This window comes from Kluyveromyces marxianus, chromosome 1, assembly GCF_001417885.1.
Source record: "Kluyveromyces marxianus DMKU3-1042 DNA, complete genome, chromosome 1".
NCBI classification, from domain to species: Eukaryota; Fungi; Ascomycota; class Saccharomycetes; order Saccharomycetales; family Saccharomycetaceae; genus Kluyveromyces; species Kluyveromyces marxianus.
In genome coordinates this window covers 119,457-142,522 of record NC_036025.1, presented here as the reverse complement: position 1 = coordinate 142,522, position 23,066 = coordinate 119,457, and the positions used below count along the sequence as shown (strand labels likewise).

At 39.6% G+C, this 23,066-nt stretch overlaps 10 protein-coding genes across 10 annotated transcripts; 7 read left to right on the top strand and 3 right to left on the bottom strand.

Annotated features, from left to right (window-relative positions):
* Positions 1-127: 127 nt before the first annotated feature.
* Positions 128-3,469, bottom strand: GIN4 (serine/threonine-protein kinase GIN4; the record flags this gene model as incomplete). Its single annotated transcript, XM_022822437.1, has 1 exon — positions 128-3,469. The coding sequence occupies one exon, from the start codon at positions 3,467-3,469 to the stop codon at positions 128-130; it is 3,342 nt and encodes a 1,113-aa protein (XP_022673612.1).
* Positions 3,470-4,538: 1,069 nt separating this feature from the next.
* On the bottom strand, positions 4,539-4,820 carry SMT3 (SUMO family protein SMT3; the record flags this gene model as incomplete). The annotated part of the gene is made up of 1 exon (XM_022822426.1): positions 4,539-4,820. The coding sequence occupies one exon, from the start codon at positions 4,818-4,820 to the stop codon at positions 4,539-4,541; it is 282 nt and encodes a 93-aa protein (XP_022673611.1).
* Positions 4,821-6,960: 2,140 nt separating this feature from the next.
* On the top strand, positions 6,961-8,817 carry AGP1 (amino acid transporter AGP1; the record flags this gene model as incomplete). Its single annotated transcript, XM_022822415.1, has 1 exon — positions 6,961-8,817. One exon carries the CDS (start codon positions 6,961-6,963, stop codon positions 8,815-8,817), a length of 1,857 nt encoding a protein of 618 aa, XP_022673610.1.
* Positions 8,818-9,578: 761 nt separating this feature from the next.
* HBN1 (nitroreductase family protein) lies at positions 9,579-10,169 on the top strand (the record flags this gene model as incomplete). Its single annotated transcript, XM_022822403.1, has 1 exon — positions 9,579-10,169. One exon carries the CDS (start codon positions 9,579-9,581, stop codon positions 10,167-10,169), a length of 591 nt encoding a protein of 196 aa, XP_022673609.1.
* A 752-nt stretch (positions 10,170-10,921) lies between these two features.
* On the top strand, positions 10,922-11,512 carry HBN1 (putative nitroreductase HBN1; the record flags this gene model as incomplete). The annotated part of the gene is made up of 1 exon (XM_022822392.1): positions 10,922-11,512. The coding sequence occupies one exon, from the start codon at positions 10,922-10,924 to the stop codon at positions 11,510-11,512; it is 591 nt and encodes a 196-aa protein (XP_022673608.1).
* Positions 11,513-11,826: 314 nt separating this feature from the next.
* On the bottom strand, positions 11,827-13,404 carry FUS1 (Fus1p; the record flags this gene model as incomplete). Its single annotated transcript, XM_022822381.1, has 1 exon — positions 11,827-13,404. One exon carries the CDS (start codon positions 13,402-13,404, stop codon positions 11,827-11,829), a length of 1,578 nt encoding a protein of 525 aa, XP_022673607.1.
* Positions 13,405-16,619: 3,215 nt separating this feature from the next.
* PRY2 (SCP superfamily family) lies at positions 16,620-17,711 on the top strand (the record flags this gene model as incomplete). The annotated part of the gene is made up of 1 exon (XM_022822370.1): positions 16,620-17,711. One exon carries the CDS (start codon positions 16,620-16,622, stop codon positions 17,709-17,711), a length of 1,092 nt encoding a protein of 363 aa, XP_022673606.1.
* Positions 17,712-18,299: 588 nt separating this feature from the next.
* Positions 18,300-19,532, top strand: BIK1 (cytoskeleton-associated family protein; the record flags this gene model as incomplete). Its single annotated transcript, XM_022822359.1, has 1 exon — positions 18,300-19,532. The coding sequence occupies one exon, from the start codon at positions 18,300-18,302 to the stop codon at positions 19,530-19,532; it is 1,233 nt and encodes a 410-aa protein (XP_022673605.1).
* A 344-nt stretch (positions 19,533-19,876) lies between these two features.
* Positions 19,877-22,285, top strand: HIS4 (trifunctional histidinol dehydrogenase/phosphoribosyl-AMP cyclohydrolase/phosphoribosyl-ATP diphosphatase; the record flags this gene model as incomplete). Its single annotated transcript, XM_022822348.1, has 1 exon — positions 19,877-22,285. The coding sequence occupies one exon, from the start codon at positions 19,877-19,879 to the stop codon at positions 22,283-22,285; it is 2,409 nt and encodes an 802-aa protein (XP_022673604.1).
* Positions 22,286-22,571: 286 nt separating this feature from the next.
* SDH7 (Sdh7p) lies at positions 22,572-22,958 on the top strand (the record flags this gene model as incomplete). The annotated part of the gene is made up of 1 exon (XM_022822337.1): positions 22,572-22,958. The coding sequence occupies one exon, from the start codon at positions 22,572-22,574 to the stop codon at positions 22,956-22,958; it is 387 nt and encodes a 128-aa protein (XP_022673603.1).
* Positions 22,959-23,066: the final 108 nt, after the last annotated feature.

Sequence of the window (23,066 nt, the reverse complement as noted above, 5' to 3'; positions counted from 1 at the left end):
CTCCACTGTAAAAATAATTTTTAAAAAAACTACAAAAATAATTCAATGTTACAATTGCTTCTCTATATTTTATATATATATATATTATCCATGTTATGTGTATGTACAATCAAGACATTCTTACCTCTCACGAAGAGAATATTAGAACCTTCTCTTTTTCCAGAATCTTTTCAATCTCATTCACTAGTCTATTAAACGTCTTGGTTGAACCTGTCTTTTTAGTAAATCGGATTACTGAACCGTTACCTTCGCCTTCGCTAATAGCAATCATAAATCCTGTGGATCTCAATGATAATATGTTGTCACTTGTTAGCTTCCCATATATTACCGATTGGCTAGGTACTGATTTTACCTGCTTCAGGCCATAGTCTGTCCACTCCTTCAACAGTCTATCAAGGGCTTTGAACATTTTTGGAGCAGAGACACTAGCCTTTAGTTCACAGTCGAAATTAGCTGGACCAACCTTCTTTTCTGCTCCTTGAGAGAACTTTCTAAAGAATGAGATCTTACGTTTATTTTGAACCTTAGGAGTTATTTCTTCCAGTGGCTTGCGTTCATTATTCTTCTTCATAACATCATTCAAAGGCGCCTTATTCTCTTTCAACTCCTGCTTCTTGCGTTCTTCTTGTACTGTTTCACGTTTTGTGTTCTCATCCACTTGTTCATCATCGAGATCTGGTTTTGGTGACTTTTCAGAGTCTTCGTTAGTTTGATAAATACCCAATCCCATAGCACCATCTTCGTCTAATCTGTTATGGCTATTTTGCAAAGGCGGCAGCGATGGGAGGTTAACGTCCTTTGGCTTTGGATTGCTGATCTCCTTAGGAGTGTCAGACTTTGTATCATTTTCAGAACTACGTAATAGGTTGTCATTTTCCGAAATTTCATAAAGTTTGGATGGCTCTTCTTGTTCCTCAACCGCCTCAAACATAAATTCAGGTTCTTGGTTACCATTTGAAGTTGGGTATTCATGTACATCTGGTAGTGTACTTTCCAGATAGGCATCGTTCTTCAAGTGATCCACAAGATTGGTGAAAGAATTTTTAGTTGAATACATTGAGAGGACAGAAAATCTTTTATTAGATGCTGAGAAGTGCTTCGACCTTCTAGTGAATTGAGGCACCTTAACCTCCGACAGTTTTCTAGGCTCGGCTTCATCATCTCTAAGAGTGGCAACTCCTTTGGCATTTCTAGGCAATTCTTGAATTTCATAAGGTTGTTCGTTTTGTTCAGAGTATTTCCGGATTTGTTCTTGTCTTTCCCTTGCCTTTAGCTCTTTCTTAGCCTTTTCAAGTTCGACGTTTAAATTAAACTGAGAACCGAGGAATTTAGACCTTCTGATCGTTTCAAGAATAGTTTGTTCCTTGGAAATATCTTCTTCATCAATACGATTAGACATTCTGTTTTCATTTGCCAAAATACCAGGATCTAATCTAGAGACTGGTCTGGTTTGCAATGAGAAGTTACGAGTGTTAATTAGATTTTTTATGTCATTTTTAACCTCAAAAGTGCTATCCCTCTTACGAGCGTCACCATTACTTTCCATTGGAGCAGAAGATGACCTATTATTTGGCTTCTTTCTTTCCGTTGCCCCATATTCAGCTTTGAGTTTAATGATTTCTTGTTCCATTTGCTCTTGAAGTTCTTGCTGTCTCTGAGCTCTCGATAGTTCTTCTTCTCTTCTTCTCTGTTGTTCTTCAAGTTCAGCACGTTCGCGCTCTCTTTGTTCGCGCTCTTCTCTTTCACGCTGTTCTCTAACCTTTCTTTCCAATTCTTCCTTTTCTTTCCTTATCTGCTCGTACTTTTCATGTTCAAAGATCTCATCCATCAGCGTAGCAAAGTCTTGACTAGTTCTCTTTGTTTCCTTTTCAATATATTCCCATTCGTTATCCTCCGAGAGTTTTGCATATGTGGCTATTAGCTTGGTAGTTATAGACCCACGCTTCATATTAGGCAATAGAGAGAATCTCTTAGATTGCCTTTTAGATTGCCGCTTGTAATCACGTAACATCTCTTTAGGAACGGGTGGTGCTGATCCATCATTTAGCCTTGAAATTCTCTTGTGAGAGGAAGGCGTTGGAGAAGATGAGTTAGACACCAATACCGAAATTCTTTTGTTTGAAGAGAATGATTTACTCAACCTTTTACCAATGGAACCATTTTTTACAGGCGAACTATTCTGACTGCTTAGCTTTTGAATAGACACTGGTCTCTTATGAGACGAGGAAGCCACTATGATTGAGGATCTCTTTTTCTTTGGAGTAGAAACTGGTGAGCCCAGTTTATTCGGAGATGGAGAGTAACCAACATACATAAGGGAGTTTGAGGATATGGATGATTTCTTTTGAAGTTCTTGTTGTTTCAGTTGTTCTTGATAATTGTCATGTTTGAATCTATGTAGCAGGGCGTAAAACGTTTTTTCTAGGTTTGGACCGGGTTCCTTTAACTTAGCAGTGATCTCGTCTTTGTTCCTGCCGTGCCATAATACGACTAGATTTTGTAGAATGTTTTCGTCGACGCGTTCGTTACCTCCTTCCAGGGATAGTGGGTTTAAGTAGGTATCTTCGCGAGGCAAGTTTCTGATGGACTTAGAATCCTTGATGCTTGGGTATTTTTTGAGAAGTGGATGTTTTAGTATTTCTCTTGTTTTAATTCTTTGTTCTGGATCCACAGTCAAGATCTTTGCAATTAAATCTTGAGCTTCGTGAGATATTTCGTCGTCTCCAGGCATTTCGTATTTACCACTCTGTACCTTGAGTAAAAGGTTTCTAATGTTTCCATCTTCTTCATCAAAAGGTAATCTACCTGTCAACAACGCGTAAAGAATGACACCGCATGACCAAACATCGGACTCGAAACCATGGTATGGCAATCCAGAAACAATTTCTGGCGCAGCATAATGAGGTGACCCACAACTTGTCTCTAGAAGCTTGTCCTTGGACTCTAGTGCGGCCATTCCGAAATCTGCCAACTTGACATTGTACTTGTGATCTAAAAGCAGATTTTCCGGTTTCAAGTCACGATGTACAATACCCAACGCGTGACAATAAGAGATACCAATAATGATCTGTCTGAAAAATCTAACAGCTTCATTTTCTGGCAATGGGCCCCTTTCAACGAGCAAATTGAACAACTCCCCCTTTTCAACGTACTCCAAAACCATATACAAATCCTTCGAAGTCTCCCAAACATCGTACAATCTGAGAACATTTGGGTGGTTTAGCAACTTCATGATAATGATTTCACGTTCAATGCCGTAAGGAAGCACATCAGGGTCCGTGCCACCTATGATAGTAGATCCTTGCGCGTTGAAAATCGACTTGGAAATGATTTTAACAGCTGCTTGTTGGCCTGTACTCTCATTCGACGCCATAACAACTTTTCCAGTAGAACCAATACCAAGAGTCGACCCCAGTTTCCATGGCCCAATTTTATCGCCTTTCAGCGTTGTTATTCCGTTACCGTTCATCGTTGTGTGCTATAGTATCAATAATGATGATGTCGGTTGAAATGAGTGAATGAATGTGTGAATGTGGTTTATGATTATGCGCACCGTACTGACGATAAAATGTAATAAAATGAGCGAATGTAGGTCGGGCTATTCGGTCGCAAGTCTAATCCAACTTTTGTTATCTTATGTTCCGTATCACAATTGCAACTCCAAACAATAAATCCACTTGCTGAATCTCTCTTCTTTACTTACTCTTCTTCTATATGTATCTTTCTACTTAAAGCGCGTTCGCTTTTTCTTCAAACCCTCCATCAATAAATAGTGCCAGACGGCCACATCGCAACTCAGCTCAAATTACCTGTCGCATTCAAACTAATCCGAAATCCCATTCCAATATCTGTAATATTTCTTCCACTTTGGGTAAAGTGCATCTCATCGATATGCTCTATCGAGCTTACTGTAGCAGCATTAACAACGTCCGAGAATGCCTGCCAATACCAGGCCCTACGCATTGTCTTAAGGAAACATAACCCATAGAGCAGAAGAGAAAAAAACTGGAAAAAAAAAACCAAAAAAAATGTAAAAAACGCGAAAGTTGTTGCCTGAGGGTAATGGTGAAATTGGCACTCTTTTTTAATTGTGATTTTTGGCGTCGTACCTGAACGGTTGTTGTTGGGTCGGGTCACACTCTAGAAGGAGGCGAGCGGCGGTGTATGAAAGTATGAGAATGTGCTCATGTGCACTACTTATTTTCCCTTTAACTGGTAAAGAACAAAAAAATATACAAAACAGCAGCCGCAGCCGCAGCCGCAGCTGCTGCCGTGGGCGTATGCTCAGGTTCAGGCTCAGGCTCAGGCTCAGTTGTAATTATAAATTAATAGCGATGTTTGTTTGTTTGTTTGTTTGTTTGTAGTAGATTTTATTCTATTCTATTTTATGTTTTTGTTTGATGTCTCTATATGACGACGGATTGATATGTTGATATTCCAGATACACATACATTACACTATGTAACGTTTATTTAAATTTTACATGGCCAGTGCCAAAGTAATAAAAAAAAGGGAGGAGTGAATGTACGGCACACGGCTTAGATGGACCCTCCGATTTGTTCTCTATGAGCCTCAATGATATCATTGTCATCCATGTCTAGTTCTTCTGGTGTTTGATCCGGTAGCACACGGACACCGTCGTATAGGAATCTTAGAGATTCGATTTCTTTACCTTGTCTCTTAGCAAAGGCCTCCATAAGTCTTTTCAATGGGGTAGTCTTCTTGATTTTGAAGAAGATTTCACTGGAGCCGTCAGAAACCTTTAGGTTGATGTGTGTTTCGGATTTGACATCTGGTTTTTGTTCTTGTTCTTCTGACATTATGGCGGATGTAGGTTATTCTGGTGGTAGTGAGTGTGTAATTCCGGTAGACGTGCCAGCCAGTAGCAACGTGTAGCAAGTACAGAGCGTACAAGGGAGAGGATCTTTGGTTTAAGGCGAGAGTAGTGAGGGTTTGTTAGTTGATACACTTCATTTTATTTTTTAATTTTTAGGTTTTTTTTCTCAGTAGAAAGTGATAAAAAATATTTAGAGTGTTTACTAAGCGTTGCGGGCTTGCCAGGCGAGTTTGAAGGGGAGCTGCCCGACTGTTGCCCCAATCGTCACACAGTGAGTGAGAGAGGCAGTCTAGGCCATCAAATGGGACTGCAGCCAGTAATCCTACAATGGTAGTGGAAATACCAAGAAACGCAAAATAAAAAAAAGTCATGTGATTTACTTACCCTGTGCTGACCCTACGTCGAGCGGGAGGGAGAGCAAAGAGAACGATAAAAGGACAAGCACCTGATCATATCCGGGTAACCAAACAACCAAACCGACAAACACCCAGAGAGGCAAAAAAGAGACCCTCTTGAGAGTAACCCATTTACACCGGGTAACATCTGTATTGTTACCCTACTTTTGACACACTCTCATTTTTTTCTTCTTTCTTTTTCACCCACTCTCGTCGTGTTTCATGAGGCATCATCACCACCGCCAAAGAGAAGAGGTTGTTACCATAGCACACATAGGGCTACATTCGAAGAAGAGAAGCAAAAAAAAAACAAATTTTTTTCCCACTGGGACTTAGCGACTTAGAGAGGAACTTTCCGACAACGAGCCCAAAATACATAAAAAGAAACGTGAAGGCCAAGACTTTCCAGAACATATGTTCGAAAAGAAGACGCCGTATGGAGGGGAGGGGTGCAGCGCATTTCTTATTCCTTCCACTGTCTGGTCGTAAGATGCCTTAACAGGGCCACACGTCTCCAAACTACCCCTCCAGAGCGAAACCGGTCCGCGGTACTGCTGTGCTACCTTAAAGTCTGTAGTGTCGAGAAACAAACAAAGGACAGTGTAGCCTCGTGGAGGCTACTTCTCTTCTGTTTTTGCCTGTCGCAAGTAAAGCACAACTTGGTATCCACGCAGATCCTCTGCAAACGTATTCTAGAGTGGACCCGTTTTCTTACTTTTTATTTTTTTCAGTCCAACACTGCAGGAACTTTTGTTCTAAAAGAAATGAGTAACACAACAATTATGCGACTTATTACGCAAATAAAAAGAAAAAGAAACTCCGGTATGGGAAGGTTAGTCGTCTTTTGGCGCTCTAAAGGTAGAGAACCTTTGAGCTAGGAGGTGGCAGCCCAAGGATGAGTGGAGTGACGGTGCAAAAGAGCCTTCGAAGGTAAAAAAATCTGCGCGAAGTTGCCAGTCGAAGACATATTGTGAGGCACTACCATATGGAGATGGTATTTTGTAGTTTGTGGTAGTGCCTTCATCTTACGGCATTAAGCTAACGTTTTGAGATGAGCATTCGAGGGTTTTCGGTTTCTAATTGATTTGTTAGATAAAGGATATGATAAAGTTTAATGTGGGGAGTCAGCCCACGACAGTCTGTGACCAATCTTGTTTATTGTTGTAGTTTTGGGCTCTTGTTTCTTCTTTTCCACGATGAGGTAGTGCTTAGCGATCATCCATTATTGGAGGAATGGCGCTTGAGCTGCCTAAGACATCCGCGTAGACAATCTTCCGATGAAATACGTACGGTTAGCAATGGTGATTATCTTGCGTAAAGAAAAGGAAAGTTTGGAGATTGGAGGGTTTTTTTTTGCGTATACTGAGTGAATGAGTGAGTAAGTAGCCTTTCTGGATATTCGGTGATATCATACTCTTGTTTGTATAAATACACAGAGGAAGCGCATAAGTACATATACATTAATAAATACATACATACATATATATATATATATATATATATATATATAATGGGAGAGGGAGAACTTTTGATTTTCTCTTGGCCTTTTTCATTCGATCTAAATTCTCTTTCGCTTTCACCTTTTGCATCGCCAGCAACCAGAACATTATTCAATAAATACATATCTTTCCCTGTTAGTTATCCATTCGTTAGCTGCGCTGTGTGATTTTTATATTTGTAAAGACAGCAGTCAAGTCATAAAACGTAATAACATTCATTGGAACAAAAATGTCAAACTCTGGTCCTTCTGACAAGGACTTCGCAAGTCATGAAATGAGTGACCTTAAATTGAGCAACAAATCGGACATTATAATAAATGATTCCATAGCAAATAATGAGGGAGATGCTGAGTACTATGAAAAGACATTTGCCAACTCTGACGATTATAATTATGAATCGAAGGGCTCTAGTTGGAGGCGATTCAAGGACTCCTTCAAAAGAGCTGACCGCATCAATCAAGACATCCTGGGCTCTGCTGATTTGGAGTTGAACCCATCCCACAGTTTAGTCGCAGAAAATGCTAATCTAAAGCAAAATATTAAAGGAAGACACGTTCTTATGATGTCTTTGGCCACTGGTATTGGTACCGGTTTGCTTGTTGGTAACGGTAAAACTTTATACACTGGTGGTCCAGCTGGTTTGACTATTGGTTATGCCATCATGGGTTCCTGTTTGTACAGTATTATCCAAGCTGCTGGTGAGATGGCTGTTGCATACCCAACTTTGGTTGGTAATTTCAACAATTACCCATCTTTCTTGGTCGACCCCGCTTTGTGTTTCGCTACTTCTATCATTTACTGTTTGCAATGGTTATGTGTTTTCCCATTGGAAATCATTTCTGCATCTCTCACAATCAAGTACTGGACTACCTCTGTCAACCCCAACGTTTTCTGTGCCATCTTTTACTGTTTAATTATTTTCATTAATTTGTGTGGGTCCGCTGGTTACGCAGAAGCGGACTTCTTCTTCAACACTTGTAAAGTTTTGATGTTCATTGGTTTCTTTATTTTAGGTATCATCATAAATTGCGGCGGTGCTGGTAATGATGGATACATTGGTGCTAAGTACTGGCACAATCCAGGTGCCTTTAATGGTCACACTAGTATCGATAGATTCAAGGCTGTTGTTTCTACCCTAGTTACCGCTGCTTTTGCATTTGGTGCTTCAGAATCTGTTGCGTTGACCGCTAGTGAACAGTCTAACCCAAGAAAGGCTATCCCAAGTGCTGCAAAACAAGTTTTGTACAGAATCATCGCCATTTTCTTAGGTAGTATCATTCTTATTGGTTTCTTGGTCCCATATAACTCCACAGAATTGATGGGTTCCGGTAGTTCTTCTGTGCATGCATCTCCATATGTGATTGCTGTTGCCTCCCACGGTGTTAAGGTTGTTCCACACTTCATCAATGCTGTCATCTTGTTATCAGTTTTGTCTGTGGGTAACTTTGCATTCTACTCTAGTTCTCGTATTTTGCTATGTTTATCCGAGATTGGTTATGCTCCAAAGCAACTACAATACGTTGATAGAATGGGAAGACCCTTATATGCTATGATTATTGGTGCCATTTTCGGATGTATTTGCTTCGTCAGTGCTTCACCAAAGGAAGAACAAGTGTTCACTTGGCTATTGGCCATCTCAGGTTTGTCACAATTGTTCACATGGATGGCCATCTGTATTTCTCACATTAGATTCAGAAAGGCCTTAACTGTTCAAAACAGAACTGCAGGAGAGTTAGGTTTCAGATCCCAGGTTGGTGTTTGGGGCTCATGGTACGGTGTCATCATGATGTTCTTGATCTTAATTGGTCAATTTTGGGTCGCTTTGTTCCCAATCGGTGGTAAGAAGGGTGCTGATGCAAACAACTTCTTCCAAAACTATTTGGCATTACCTGTCTTCTTAGTACTATACTTGGGTTACAAGACATACTACAAGGATTGGAGGCTAGTTATCCCGGCCGAAGAAGTCGATCTTGTTTCTCACAGAAAGCTCTTCGATGAAGACGTACTAAAACAGGAAGACGAGGAATATAAACTCAGATTAAAGCACGCATCCTTCTGGGCAAAGATGCAAGATTTCTGGTGTTAATCCCCCATAATGGTCATCATCATCGTCATCTTATTCTCATTCTCATTCTACTATTGGTATCGTGGAGGACTCGTCCCACGTTACAAACCATATTACGAAAGTCATTTTTCATTTCACGCATCACATGGCATAATGTGAATGTGCTGGTTGGTTATTATTATTATATATTACAAATAGCACACCGCTTGTAATTTTTCTATATTAAGTCTAAACCCCATTATTATTAACATTGCTAATTCCCGATTTGCAGTTTAGACAAAATGGATACAAACTTTATTGATCTTCTTATCTTCCCTCTGAGCACAAGTGTTGTATAATGGACAAAGTCCGCGGCTGTAAATAGATATATTTTGCCAAGACCCGCGGCTTGTAACAATGCACGAACAAGATCATAAATATTTTAAACTTTGGCTCATGCCATATAGTACGCATGAAAAACCTAGTTTTTAAAGGAGGATAATTGGCTTCACATTTGCATTTCGAGTACATTTCCCTAGCGCTTTTGTTAGTTTACCAAGACTGGTGTAGAAAAGAGAAAAAAAGGAATTGACAGTGGCTGGTAACACCTTCACAGATGTGCGCCTCCTATTATCATTTCCTGTCGTTGTGTTTATTTTACGTGTGAGAAAGTATAAATACAAGAGTATATCTGCTTATGGCACAGCTCCGATACAGCGAATCTCAATTAAACGTAGTATAAACTCCTCTTCGTGTATATTTAATAGAAAAACCTTAGCACCAAGAACAAACAGATTTGAAAGATGTCTTCAGTTACCTCCCAACAATTTTTGAAAGCTATTGCTGCTCGTCGTTCTATCTACTCCTTGACGCCAGAGTTACCAGACGGAATTTCCATTAATGACGTCCAAAGCGTTGTTGAAGCCATCATCAAGCACACCCCAACCTCCCATAACAGCCAAGGTAACAGAGCTATCATTATAACTGGCGAAGCCCACAGAAAAATGTGGTCATCTGTTGTCGATGCCATTGAAGGCGATACTGGAAAAAAGAGCCCAACTTCTATTCGGGATGAGGCTTACGGTTCAATTGTCTTCTTCATTGATGACAAGACTCTAGAGCAATTGAAGAACAATTCCCCAGTATGGGCTAGTGTTTTCCCATCTCTTGCAGACCAATCCAGCGGTGCAGCCCAAATCTCTGCTTGGACTGCTCTTGAATTGTTGGGTTTCGGTGGTCACTTGCAACATTACAACGGTTACATTAATGCTGCTTTGCCAGAAGGTACCGTTCCAGAAGGATGGAAGGTCAAGGCTCAATTAGTTTTCGGTGCTCCCACTGCTCCACCTCGTGAGAAGACCTTCATTGAAAATCCGGTTAAGGTTCTAAAATAGCTAAGCAATATATGTGGGGGCTCCTCCTGCGTTACAAACTCTGTTACGAAAATCTTTTTTTATGTCACACCTTACATGGCATAATTTGAATATGCCGGTTGGTTGTTACTATTATATGTTACAAATAGCACTCCGCCTTTAATTTTTGTATCAGATCTAAACCCACATGATTACTAAAATTCGTTTAATTGCCGAATCGCATTTCGTGGAATATTTACGAATCGACAAGATTCTTGGCCCTTATCTTCCATTTAACTAAGTACGGCGGCTGTTAATCCATGGTTTTTGCCAAGACCCGCGGCTTGTAACACCTTACGAATAATCTCGTAAGTGTCGTAAACTTTCAGTTCACGCCAAATTGAGCATGAAAATGCCGGTTTCCTTTATTGATAATGGCTTCAAATTTGGTTTTCGTATATATTTAGTAAGCTCTTTTGTCAGAGTTTACTAAGGCTACTGTTTCAAAGGGAAAAAAAAAAAAAATCATTGACAATGCCAGCACCCATTATTCAGTTTTTACATTCGAGAAAAGTGTCTTTTCGATCCCAACCCACAAATGCTTGTGTCTTCCATTATCTTCAGATTGTCTTCAATTTTTCACGCGTGCGATGATATAAATACAAGCCTATATCTGTTTTTATTTTTTATATAACTCTGTTGAGATGCCTTCTAACCTTAATTTGTAATTGTATTTCTGATGTATTACGTAGCTAAACACTAACCCGAACAACCAACACTCTTATCGAAAAATTATGTCTTCTGCTGCCTCTCAACAATTTTTGAAAGCTATTGCTGCTCGTCGTACTATCTACTCTTTGAAGCCTGAATTACCTAGCGGTGTTTCCATCGATGATGTTCAAGCTGTTGTTCAAGCCATCATTAAGGACACCCCAACTTCCTTCAACAGTCAAAGCAACAGAGCTCTCATTCTGACTGGTGAAGCCCATAAGAAAGTCTGGGCTTCTGTTACCGATGCTGTTGAAGGTGAAGCCGGTAAAAAGAGACCAGCTTCCATCAGAGATGAGGCTTACGGTTCTATCATCTTCTTCAGCGATGATAAGACTGTTGAACAATTGAAGGCCAACTTCCCAGCATGGGCTGGTGCCTTCCCATCCTTCGCAGACCAATCCAGTGGTGCAGCCCAAATCTCTGCTTGGACTGCTCTTGAATTGTTGGGTTTGGGTGGTCACTTGCAACATTACAACGGCTATGTCAAGGCTGCTTTGCCTGAAGGTGCTGCTCCTCAAGAATGGAATGTCACAGCTCAATTAGTTTTCGGTGCCCCAGCTGCTCCAGCCGGTGAAAAGACCTTCATCGAAAACCCAGTCAAGGTTCTAAACTAAGTATGTAATAACGGATGTGGCAAGTCCATGTCAGTTCTTTTAAAAATTCAATATACGATTAAATAGAATATAGGAATGATACGATTACTATAGTAGTCCTATTAGAGACAGGAGACGAGTGTAAACGCATGGAGTTAAAAGCGACACTCTGTTAGTATTAGGTGAATGAGGTAAACGTTAGAATTAAAATAGAGTGAGAATTAGAATTAATATTAGTATAAGTATTAGAGTCGGAGGTAGAGTTCCATTCAAACTTTAAGGCTTTTCTGGTGCTTTTGTACTCGATCGCTTTTACGATGTATCTTACATTCATATCAAGTGCACTCTTGGAGACATAATCCAGGAACAATGCCACGATCTTCATTCAAGTAACTTGGCCCATCAAGAGAACCTGATTTTGCTGCATCATGTCTTTCAACCAGACACCATCCATCAGTGTGCCGAGCAAGCACACGGACTATCTCGCCTCTTTTAATGTGAATTTCATCCATTAACACGGCTTGGTAGTCCTTTACTACCTGGAAAAGTTTCGCTTGTTCCTCAATTGTTGATCTTCTGGCTGATCCTAAGTCATGTTTCTCAGCTGCACTATGATTGCTATGACGCCGTAATTCCGGATCAAGCGACTTAACAAACGACGGTGGTTTCGGTAGAGGTTTTGACTTGATTTTATTGTCTAGTTTAACGACTGGTGGATAGACGAATTTATTGTTAGTTTCAAGGACTTGTGGCTTTATATTTTGGCCGCCGCCAGAAAATTCAGTTTCGTTAACTGGAACTAGGGTTGATTCATAGCGTATTCCAGTTGGTAAGGGTTGAATAGAGTCATATGGTGATGTAGGAACTGTTGGAAGCATTGGGGAGGCTTCTGTGTATGGCATCTCATCATCAACGGTGATTTTGCTCTTATTAACTCTAGCCAAAATGTTCAATTGTTTTAGATGCATAGTCGGTGTTTTTACGGTTTGCATCTTATCTTGGATTAGGGTGGATTTTGTCAAAAACCATCTTGACAAGGGTGATTCATAGGTCCATTTTTTGAAAGGTGAAGCTAATGGTTTTGGAAATTGAACCTGGTTCAACGAAGAAGTAGAATAAGTCTCTTCATTGATATCTTTAGTTTTCCTGTAGGGATTTGTGGGAAACGCGACCTTTTGGGGAGTCTTAATAAGTGTAGGCGGTGAAATATATGGCTTGCTCAGTCTATAAGCCACTTTCGAGTTCATAGCCGAATCAAAGTATTCATCTTCGTCATTCTCCTTACCGTAGTCGGACGAGTTTTTTTCACCAATGTTTGGGTCCTTTGCTCCATATATTTTAGATAAGAACCTGTCTCGTTTACTAGTTTTAACTTCTTTCTCCAGGTCAGTTATACCGTTTTTTCTCTTATAGTAAAACATTCCCAATAAACATGCTAATCCAATGATAAACAGAGCTATTGGTAAACCAATTGCTAAACCTAGAATTGTTCCATTGGAACTCTTAGATGAATTGCCAAAACCTGGTATAGCAATTGGTGAAACTAAAGCGGAGCTAGTAGCCCTGGCAGCCGCTGTACTGGTAGGCATATTACTCGATTTTGACATTTGAGAGCTAGTGTGGTTAAGGTTAGAACTGTTTGCAGAATGTGTCGAAGAGGCCGAGGTCGATGAAGTACTCAATTGATCTGATATTGTGGTAGTCACCCTACCTGTAATAGTTGCTGTTCCAACGTTCTTGTTAACAACTGTCGCAGTGGCCGTAGAAACTGTAGTTAGGGCAAAAGGAAGTGATTTAGATTGTTGGAAATACTCATCCACAAAGATCGTATTTATTACTGTAGCATCATTTTGAACAACTAATTTATCCATCGCAGTCTCGGTAATCAATAACGTCTCCGTTACTGTATCCATATTCAACTCTAACCGTAAATTAAGGATAATTCAACCAGTGAAGAAAGAGACAAAATACAATCAGTAAGTGTTATTGCACAAAGGTTTCCAAACAATTCATTAATACGGTGCCTTAGATATACATGATGCGTAAAACGGCATATGAAGAATCATTCGGGTATTTATCTAAATATGGATTCATGATCGCAATGAGAAATGTTTCATCATTGGTTATACTCTAGCTGTCTTTACGTCAGATATATCCCTGAAAATGATCAAAGGGAATAACCTAATGCTACACTAAGTGAACCCTATTGTTGCACTGAAATCCAGCATTTCCCACGTTTCAGATATGAATGAGATGTAGTAGACCGCTCAGATGCAAATCATCGAATGTTTTAAAACTTCTAGTAGCAAAAGAAGATGAGGCATCGGTTAATCAAATCTGAAACATATTTAGTGTCAAAAAAAAAAAAAAAAAAAAAAAAATTCAAACAAACAAAACGGACACAATCCATGTACCAGAGAGGCGCCAAATAATTGTGATTCTGGAAATACTAGTATTATATACAAAAGAAATGAAAAATATGATAGATATCACATGACCACTAGGACGGAGATGATATTTCTATGATTTACCAATGTTGTTGTCCTTGTATTTTGAAGAATTGTTGTATCTTAAGGGAACAAAATGAAAAGCTTCGATTTCATTGTTCTTAGCGTTTTTTCTTTCGAATGAATTTTCAAAATTTCGTTTATGTAAAAGTATGGAATTCTGGTGTGATAACAGCATGGTGCGGCTATTTGCCTAAGGAACATTTGTTGGTTGCAAAATATGCAAAGAGTGATTGGCAAAATGTCAATCTGCGACACCACAATTGTGGAATATGCATAGTCTAATTGGAAGAACTACATTGTTCAAAGAGAGTTACTTCTCAACTGCAAGAAATTGTGTAGCAGAACTTTCGTAGTATTATTGAAAATAATACGATCGCACGAGTTCGCTGCATGAAGAAGGAATTTTAGAAGCGCTTACTGAAATCGTAGTGGAAATCGGCTCATTCGGATAATCTCTAAAGAATTTTGTACCTGTTATACCAGCCGTATCGGAACACTGAGGCACTGCTTGCATAGCTGTCTTGCAACATTTTCTATGTACCTTCATAAATGAATTCCAGAAATGAGATCCTGAATTTCCGCATTAGAATAACACAGTAGCCAATACCCTACCTAAGCGGGATTCGGCACATGCAAAAAGTTATTGCCGAAGCGTTGCTCGGGAAACAAACCATTAGAGAAAAATGTGCTCTTGCCACCCGATGGGAATAATAATAATAATAATAAAAGATAATGACATACTTTGCGCTCTTTTGATTGTTCCCATAGTCGATAGAACTGATAGAAGCATCGAGAGCAGCCCTTATGCGTGGATACGCTAGCGCATTCGTGCTTGCATATTTCCACAATTGCAGATTTTTATTTCGAGGATGCGGAGAAGTCGGCCACAATGGGAAAATGTGAGAGAGGGAGAGGGAAAAAAGCAATGATCACGTGCGTTGCATAACCCCTGCGTCCAATTCCTCTTCAACTGGCAACTTCTCAGAATGTGAGGGTTCGCAGTGCAGTAGAAAAGGAAAAAAATACAATAATACGCGTGTGCCCAAAATGGGAAAAAAGTTGAATGTATCCTATAGTTATGTGATGTCACATTTTTCGTGGCTAAAATATGCATGAGATATATTTCCTGCCGCATATTTTTCGAACCATTGAACGAATGGCATTGTGCAGTGTGGCCTACTCTAGGTCCGACTTATTATCGTATGGTACTACTTGTTAAAATTGAAAGAACTGTTAGAGTATTAGGTATCTATTCAGAAAAAGGCTGAGGGTGGACCCGGTCGTAGTAACATCCTGTGTTACTTTATTAAAAGTTCCGAGCCAGTTGTTTACTTTTCTAGCCTTCCCCCATTGTGTTCGAGATCTCTGTTTATATTTACAAAGATCTGGCCCGGTCCAGTGCTAGCATGCTTGCTCGCCTACATACTTGCTCGCCTACATACTTGCTTACATACTTGCCCACCTTTCTTTATTGTTTATTTAGACGTTCAGCATTATTCGTTTTTCCCGCTTTAATTTCGCACGCCTCCAAAGAAAAAAAAAGAAAAAACCGATCAATACAAACAAATAAACAAACAATAATGCACCTTCCCCTTTTCTCTAGTACGAAAGGTACTGTAATGTGTGGATGTAGAGGACAAAGTCCAAAAGAAACAACCAGAGTACACCCATTTCTGAGTGGCAAAAAAAATAATAACTGAAAAATTCCTGCTTGGTTCTTTCCTGTACAGGTATTCCGATCTCTGTACGGGTATCTCTCCGCGATTGATATCGTTCAGGAACAAGCTTCCAGTTCGGAATTATTTGCAGCATAATTGGACCACGTCGTTCCTGTCAGCCTGTTGATGTAAGATTTTGAAATTAGAAATTAAAAAAAAAAACACCACAGACCGTCTACGACATTTTGCTAGGCCTTATTAATGATGTGATTTTTATGCAGGTCCAAATCTCAAAACGTTCATAGTTAAACATGATGATGGAAACATAGGGCGGAACTTGGAAATAATCGGCGTTCTTACTTTACATTTTTCGCTTACTACCTACCTCGCAGTTAAGAGGTATGTTACTTGTTGAAATAACCTAGGCAGAGCTATGGGCGCATTGATGCGTAAGTAATATTTCTAATAGCAACAGTTCCGTCGTTGTGTTTGTCGCCTGAGTTAATGTAGAGGAGTGCAAAAATGTACTAGCAGAGGCTGCAGTCCGGAGAACCCGCTTAGCCCGCATGTTGTGATCGTATTAATGTTGTTAACGAGCTGTATGCTGGTTGTACTTAGGTAATGTTTGTTGGTGGTGCCTTCAGCCAAGAGGTTGCTTGTTGCTGGAATTCAAGCTCGAGAGCTGGGTTTCCGTGTTTTTCTTTTGTTTAGATTCTTGAAGGATAATATATAAGACAGGTGCCAGAGCTCGCATGCATTAGGATATATATTCAGGTAGCGTCAAAATTTAATTAGCTTTTGGTTTTTGTTTGCTGGAAGACGTTCATAATCCTCCTTATACACTGGATATCGTTGAAGACATTTATCGTTAATAGTTGTTTTATTTTTCTTTATTAAAACGCTATACACGCACTTTATCAACAAAAAACCCTACTAAGGTAAAAACTGCTATAATTCAGCATGAAATTTAATTCAGTTATTCTAACTTCATTTCTAACAGCTTCTGCTCTTGCTAGAAGTGTTGTAACTCTAGATGAGACATTTGATGCTGTTTCTGTCAGAGTAACAAAACCACCTGCCTCTTCCAGCACTTCTACCGCTGATGACACTACTAGTACCGAAGCAAGCGCAGTTACAAGCGCACCAAGTAGCGACACTAGCAGCGTCGTTAATACTGAATCAGCTTTGTACTCCAACTCTAGTTCAGCTGCCATTACAAGCAGCTCTTCCAGCTTGAGCTCTATTGTCACCACAACCAGTGGCTCAAAGCTTCAAACGATACTTACCCAATCTGTCGTGGCAAAATCTAGCTCTTCGTCTAGCACTACCGCTCAGACATCTAAAAGTTCAACAACAACATCTTCAACCACAACGTCTAAAAGTTCAACAACAACATCTGCAACCACAACTTCTAAAAGTTCAACAACAACATCTGCAACCACAACTTCTAAAAGTTCAACAACAACATCTGCAACCACAACGTCTAAAAGTTCAACAACAACATCTGCCACCAAAACGTCTATTGCTCAATCAGAAACCACTGCTGAAGCTATCTCCGCATCGGACCGTGCTGCTGTTCTAGACACTCATAACTCATTGAGAGCACGTCACCAAGACACTGGCTCTCTAGTATGGAATGACGACCTAGCCGCTTATGCTTACAATTACGCACAATCTTTGAAGGGCGGGGACTCCGACCCATGTAACTACGTTCTAAAGCACTCTGGTGGTCAATATGGTGAAAACTTGGCTGCTGGTACTAACTCTTCACCAGCTGATTTGGTCAACTTATGGTACGATGAAATTAAGTACTACGATTACAACAACGTTACCGGTATTGAACACGATGGTCATGAAGTGGGTCACTTTACACAATTAGTATGGGCATCATCCACAGATCTTGGTTGTTCTGTCGAAAGGTGTACAAATGGTGCTGTCTACTTGATTTGTGAATACTCGCCAGCTGGTAATATTTACGTCGTTGGTGAAGGTGTCACTGATCACTACATGTTGTACGAGCAAAACGTTAAGCCATTGAAATCCACCCAATAGATACAAAATTTCTTTGGACAAGTATCTCTATCAACATGACCTCTCTAGTACCAAGCGGCCCTGGTGGCAATTAGTACGCAGCAACTGGTGATTTCTGAAAAATGTAAAAAGACTTCACCTTAAATAATTTCCGTTCAATAATTTCCTCTCTTGAATGTTTGTTTAGAGTTCTTTAGGATCTTGCAAATTGCTCTCCAGTTTATGTCGTTCCCTAATCTTAATATGCCCATCGATAATAATATCCACATGTAAATATGTACAGATTTGTATATGATACTTCTTAATGTATTAAAAACCCCAGTACTTTCTTCGACTGTTTGTACGCCTTTGTCCCATTCTTTCTCTTTTGTTCACGTGAATAAGGTTTTTCTATAATATTATTCAGATGTTTTTCCATCAATTTTATTGTTTACGTTTTTAATATACAATACAAAATCAATGAATGAGATCAACTTCCAATTCGCAACTCCTTCATGATGCCATCGTGCTTCTTTCAGGACTTTTCCTAGCATAAACAACATTCGCAGAGTTCTTAAAGTTACCCTTAATCAATACCAACCATTCAAGATCGTTTCATACACTATAGACATGAACCGTGAAGAGTATATAGGTTTGGTTGTTGAAATTCCCAACATTGGTAGGGGCCAGATTAGGTATATTGGCTCCGTTGAGATGAAGGAAGGGATATTTGCTGGAATTGATCTGTACTCCGGTAATGGCAAAAACGATGGAACATTTAAAGGTAGGAAGTATTTTCAGACTACTTTCCCTAGAAGTGGACTTTTCATACAATGGGAGAAGGTCGCTAACCTCATTCCGCAACAGTGTAACGGCGGATCTAATGGTAGGACATTACATTCACTTTCCCCTACACCGGTAAGAGGCATGGGAAACCCCATCCTCAACCAAGGATCTGAACATAGCCAGCAGCGTAAGACTTCTGTTACTGAACTTGGTCCAAGTTTCAGAGCGTCTACGGAGAATTCCAGTAAGCTTATCGATACGGATAGAATGGAGGCAGAACTTTTCCAATATAAAAGAGTGGTCGAAGATCAACGAATAGTACTGGAAGAGATTCAGGCTGCGATTGATGAATACGAAACAAAGTTGGAATCAACAGAAAGGGAAAAGTTAACGTTACAACGTCAATTGGAGCATGAAAGAGCCTCGCATGAACGTCAAAAGCAGTTCTACGAAAATGAGCATGATCAATTACTTACTGTCATTGATGAACTACAAAACGAGATAAATAGAAACGCTGCAATACTCTCCGAAATTATGGAAAGAGAAAAAAATATGGATGTTGATGTTAGAAATGAACCAACTAACTATGACAATTCTCAAAATATGATTGATTCGTCGGTTATAGATGATCTAAAAGCCCAACTACATGATTTGCAGCAATACAAGAACCAGTCAGAGCTATACAAGACTAAATGGGAAAAGGAGAAGGAACAATTAAAACTGCATAACCAATCTCTTTCGAAAGAGTATCAAAGTGTGAGTAACGAACTATTGGAATGTCAAAAGAAACTTCACACAGGTGAGAATAAACAAAACAGCTTAGAAAAGGAGTTAGATGAAGCAAGAAAAACCATTGATTCCCTTCAATCACAGTTACAAGTAATGCAAAAGAAGCAAGAACAACAAAGTGTAATGCAAATAGATGACAACATGGAAACGCTGCCTCTGTATAATCCCAATGTAGAACAAAAGGGCTCCATATCACTTGCAACTGCAGGTCGTTCACTATGGTGTGCACTCTGTGAAAAAGATGGACATGAATCAGTTGACTGTCCTTACGATGACAAATTCTTTTAAAATATTGAAATGTTTAGTTCTTTCATCATTATATAAAATAAAAGAACTTAATATATACCGCTAGCATCTTCTAATACTACACATATACTTACAATACTAAAAATACGGATGTATTGAATATATGGCTTACTTTATCACACCTGATTCATCGTCTGATAGCCAAATGACTCACTAAAGAATAAACCTTTTTTTTTTTTTTTTTTTTGCAAGTTCATTTGGATGATATATAAAAATCACCTGTAAGCCATCGCTGACCGTTATTGGTTAGATAACAAGAAACAACTTTTAGAGGGGTAAGAGAATCAGATCAGTAAGATACTGAGAGCAATATAGCAATTGCCCCAATGTTACCTCTTGTGCCCTTACTGGATGCTACCAAAGCATTGAATGAAAAGCCTTTTATTGGCTTATCGAAATTGTTAGTCTTAGATGGACTAACTCTAACTAAAGAAGAAATTCAGGATTTCACCGATAAGCAAGAAGCTTTTGGTCAAAGGGTGTCCGTTCTTGTAGGAAAGAACAAATTCAGCGATGATGACTTAATTTCATTGTTGAATAATGGTATTTCTACCCTATTCGTCGAAGATTTAGAATACGCTAACCATTTGTTAGAAATTGGCATTCCAGATATCAGATTGTCTTTGTTCAAAGAAAACGCCTTCCGAGTAAAATTCGGCCAAGTACAAGAAGTTTCTTGGAGCCAACTAGTTAAGGTTTCTGAAATTACAAAACAAAGCTTTACTAATGCCATTTTGAAAGGTTTGAAAACTGATCGTTCTGATGGATTGTACACAACTTTAGTTGTTGATGAAAATGAGCGATCTCTAGGATTGGTTTATTCTAGCAAAGAATCCATTGCACAGGCTGTTGAAAGCCAAACAGGTGTATACTTTTCTCGCTCACGTAATGAAATTTGGCGCAAAGGTGCCACTTCCGGTAATGTTCAACAGTTACTCTCTATTGACTTGGATTGTGATGGCGACGCTTTGAAATTTGTCGTAAGACAAGGTGGGTCTGGTTCTTTCTGTCACTTAAACACTCAATCATGCTTTGGTGATTTCAAGAATGGGCTGTACGGTCTTCAAAAGCTTTTACAGGATAGACTTGTAAATGCCCCAGAAGGTTCATACACTAAAAGACTTTTCAACGATCCTGATTTATTAGATGCGAAGATTAAAGAAGAGGCAGAAGAAGTCACTGAAGCTAAAGAAAAAAAAGATATTGCATGGGAATGTGCTGATCTATTCTACTTCACCCTAGTTAAGCTAGTTGCGAGTGGTGTTTCGTTGGAGGATGTGGAAAATAATTTGAACATGAAGCATTTGAAAGTTACCAGAAGAAAAGGTGATGCAAAGCCAAAGTTCATCAAAAAGGAAGAGCCTATCACTGAAACTCCATATGAAACTTCTGAGGAGGAAAAAATATTCCTAAATGTTGTTTCATCTTCCAATAAAGCTGCTGTTGAGCAAGCAGTTACCAGACCAATTCAAAAGACTGCAGAGATCATGAACTTAGTTAAACCAATCATTGATAATGTTGTTAAAAATGGGGATAAGGCTTTGATTGAACTAACGGCAAAATTCGACGGTGTTGACTTAAAGTCACCAGTCTTAGAAGCTCCTTTCCCACCAGAATATCTAGAGGGCTTAACAGACGAATTGAGGGAGGCATTGGATTTGTCAATTGAAAACGTCAGAAAGTTCCATGCCGCACAAATGCAAACTGAAACACTAGAAGTTGAAACCCAACCTGGCGTTGTGTGCTCTAGATTTCCAAGACCAATTGAAAAAGTGGGTCTGTATATTCCTGGTGGTACAGCTATCTTACCTAGTACTGCTTTAATGTTAGGTGTGCCCGCCCAAGTTGCTGGTTGTAAAGAGATTGTGTTTGCGTCTCCTCCTAGAAAGTCTGATGGAAGAGTTTCTCCTGAAGTGGTCTATGTTGCTAGTAAAGTTGGTGCTTCAAAGATTGTCTTAGCTGGTGGTGCACAAGCTGTGGCAGCTATGGCCTATGGAACTGAAACCGTTCCTAAAGTTGATAAAATTCTTGGCCCCGGTAACCAGTTCGTTACTGCAGCCAAAATGCACATTCAGAATGACACCCAAGCATTGTGCTCCATTGATATGCCTGCTGGTCCAAGTGAAGTTTTGGTTATTTGTGATGAAGAAGCTGATGTTGATTATGTGGCTTCTGACCTGTTATCTCAAGCTGAACATGGTATTGATTCTCAAGTTATTTTGGTCGGTGTTTCTTTATCCGAAACTAAGATAGAAGCTCTACAGAATGCGGTTCATGAGCAGGCAATGAAGCTTCCAAGAGTCGACATCGTCCGTAAGTGCATTGCTCACAGCTCCATTATCCTATGTGAATCATACGAAGATGCTTTCAAGATGTCTAATCAATACGCACCCGAACATTTGATTCTACAAATTTCTAATGCTCAAGATTATGTAAAACTTGTTGATCATGCAGGTTCAGTCTTTGTTGGAGCGTACACTCCAGAATCTTGTGGTGATTACTCCAGTGGTACAAACCACACATTGCCAACATATGGTTATGCAAGACAATACAGTGGTGTTAATACTTCGACATTCCAGAAGTTTATCACCTCTCAATCAGTTTCTCCTACTGGTCTAGAAAATATTGGTCGTGCAGTAATGAGTATTGCCGCTGTTGAAGGATTGGATGCCCACAGAAACGCGGTTAAGATCAGAATGACAAAATTAGGACTTTTACCACCTAATTTTGAATAAATTCACGAATAGCCTTTTGATATATATGTATATAAATTATTTAATCCAGAACTCATCCAGGTCTACTAGCAGCACACTGTCTTGTTGTGTCATCTTATCACCATTATATTCGCATATGTTGATCAGGTGATCTTAAAAAATGAAATAGGCTGATTCATCATCATATCATATAAAATAAGTAAAGAGAAGATTTATTCAGAACACTATTTGCCTGAAGGTACAACGCAGAAGCAGATTTAAGCCCCCAACCAAAGCCAGATACTTCAGAAACCAGTACGCACCAACGATGCAAGTTAATCCAATCCTCAGACAGGCGGTTAAAAGAGCAGTTAGACCCAGAAGACCAGCGTCCAAGAGACCTCATCAACCGCTTCTTCCTCCTTTGCAACTATACCGCAGAATACTAAGAGAACACAAAAACCTCCCACCCATGCAACGAGAACTTGGGGATCAATATGTTAAAAGCGAATTCAAGCTGCACAAAAACACCGATAATCCACTATATATAGTTGGTTTTCTAGCATCATGGCAGGATTATCTGCATATGATCTCGCGCGGTCAGTGGACAGAGGGTACCCTATCCGCAGACCTGCTCGAGAAAATGTCCCCAGAACAAGTTACACAATTATACGAACTAATGAAGGAGGCTGAACAGCTCAAATCTGAGAATTAGTGACTCCGGCGATGCCCCACATTTTCTGTATGCTACGATATTCTACGAATTTTTAAAACACGTGATCAACAATCTGAACTCTTAATTAACTACCATTCAAGAATATTT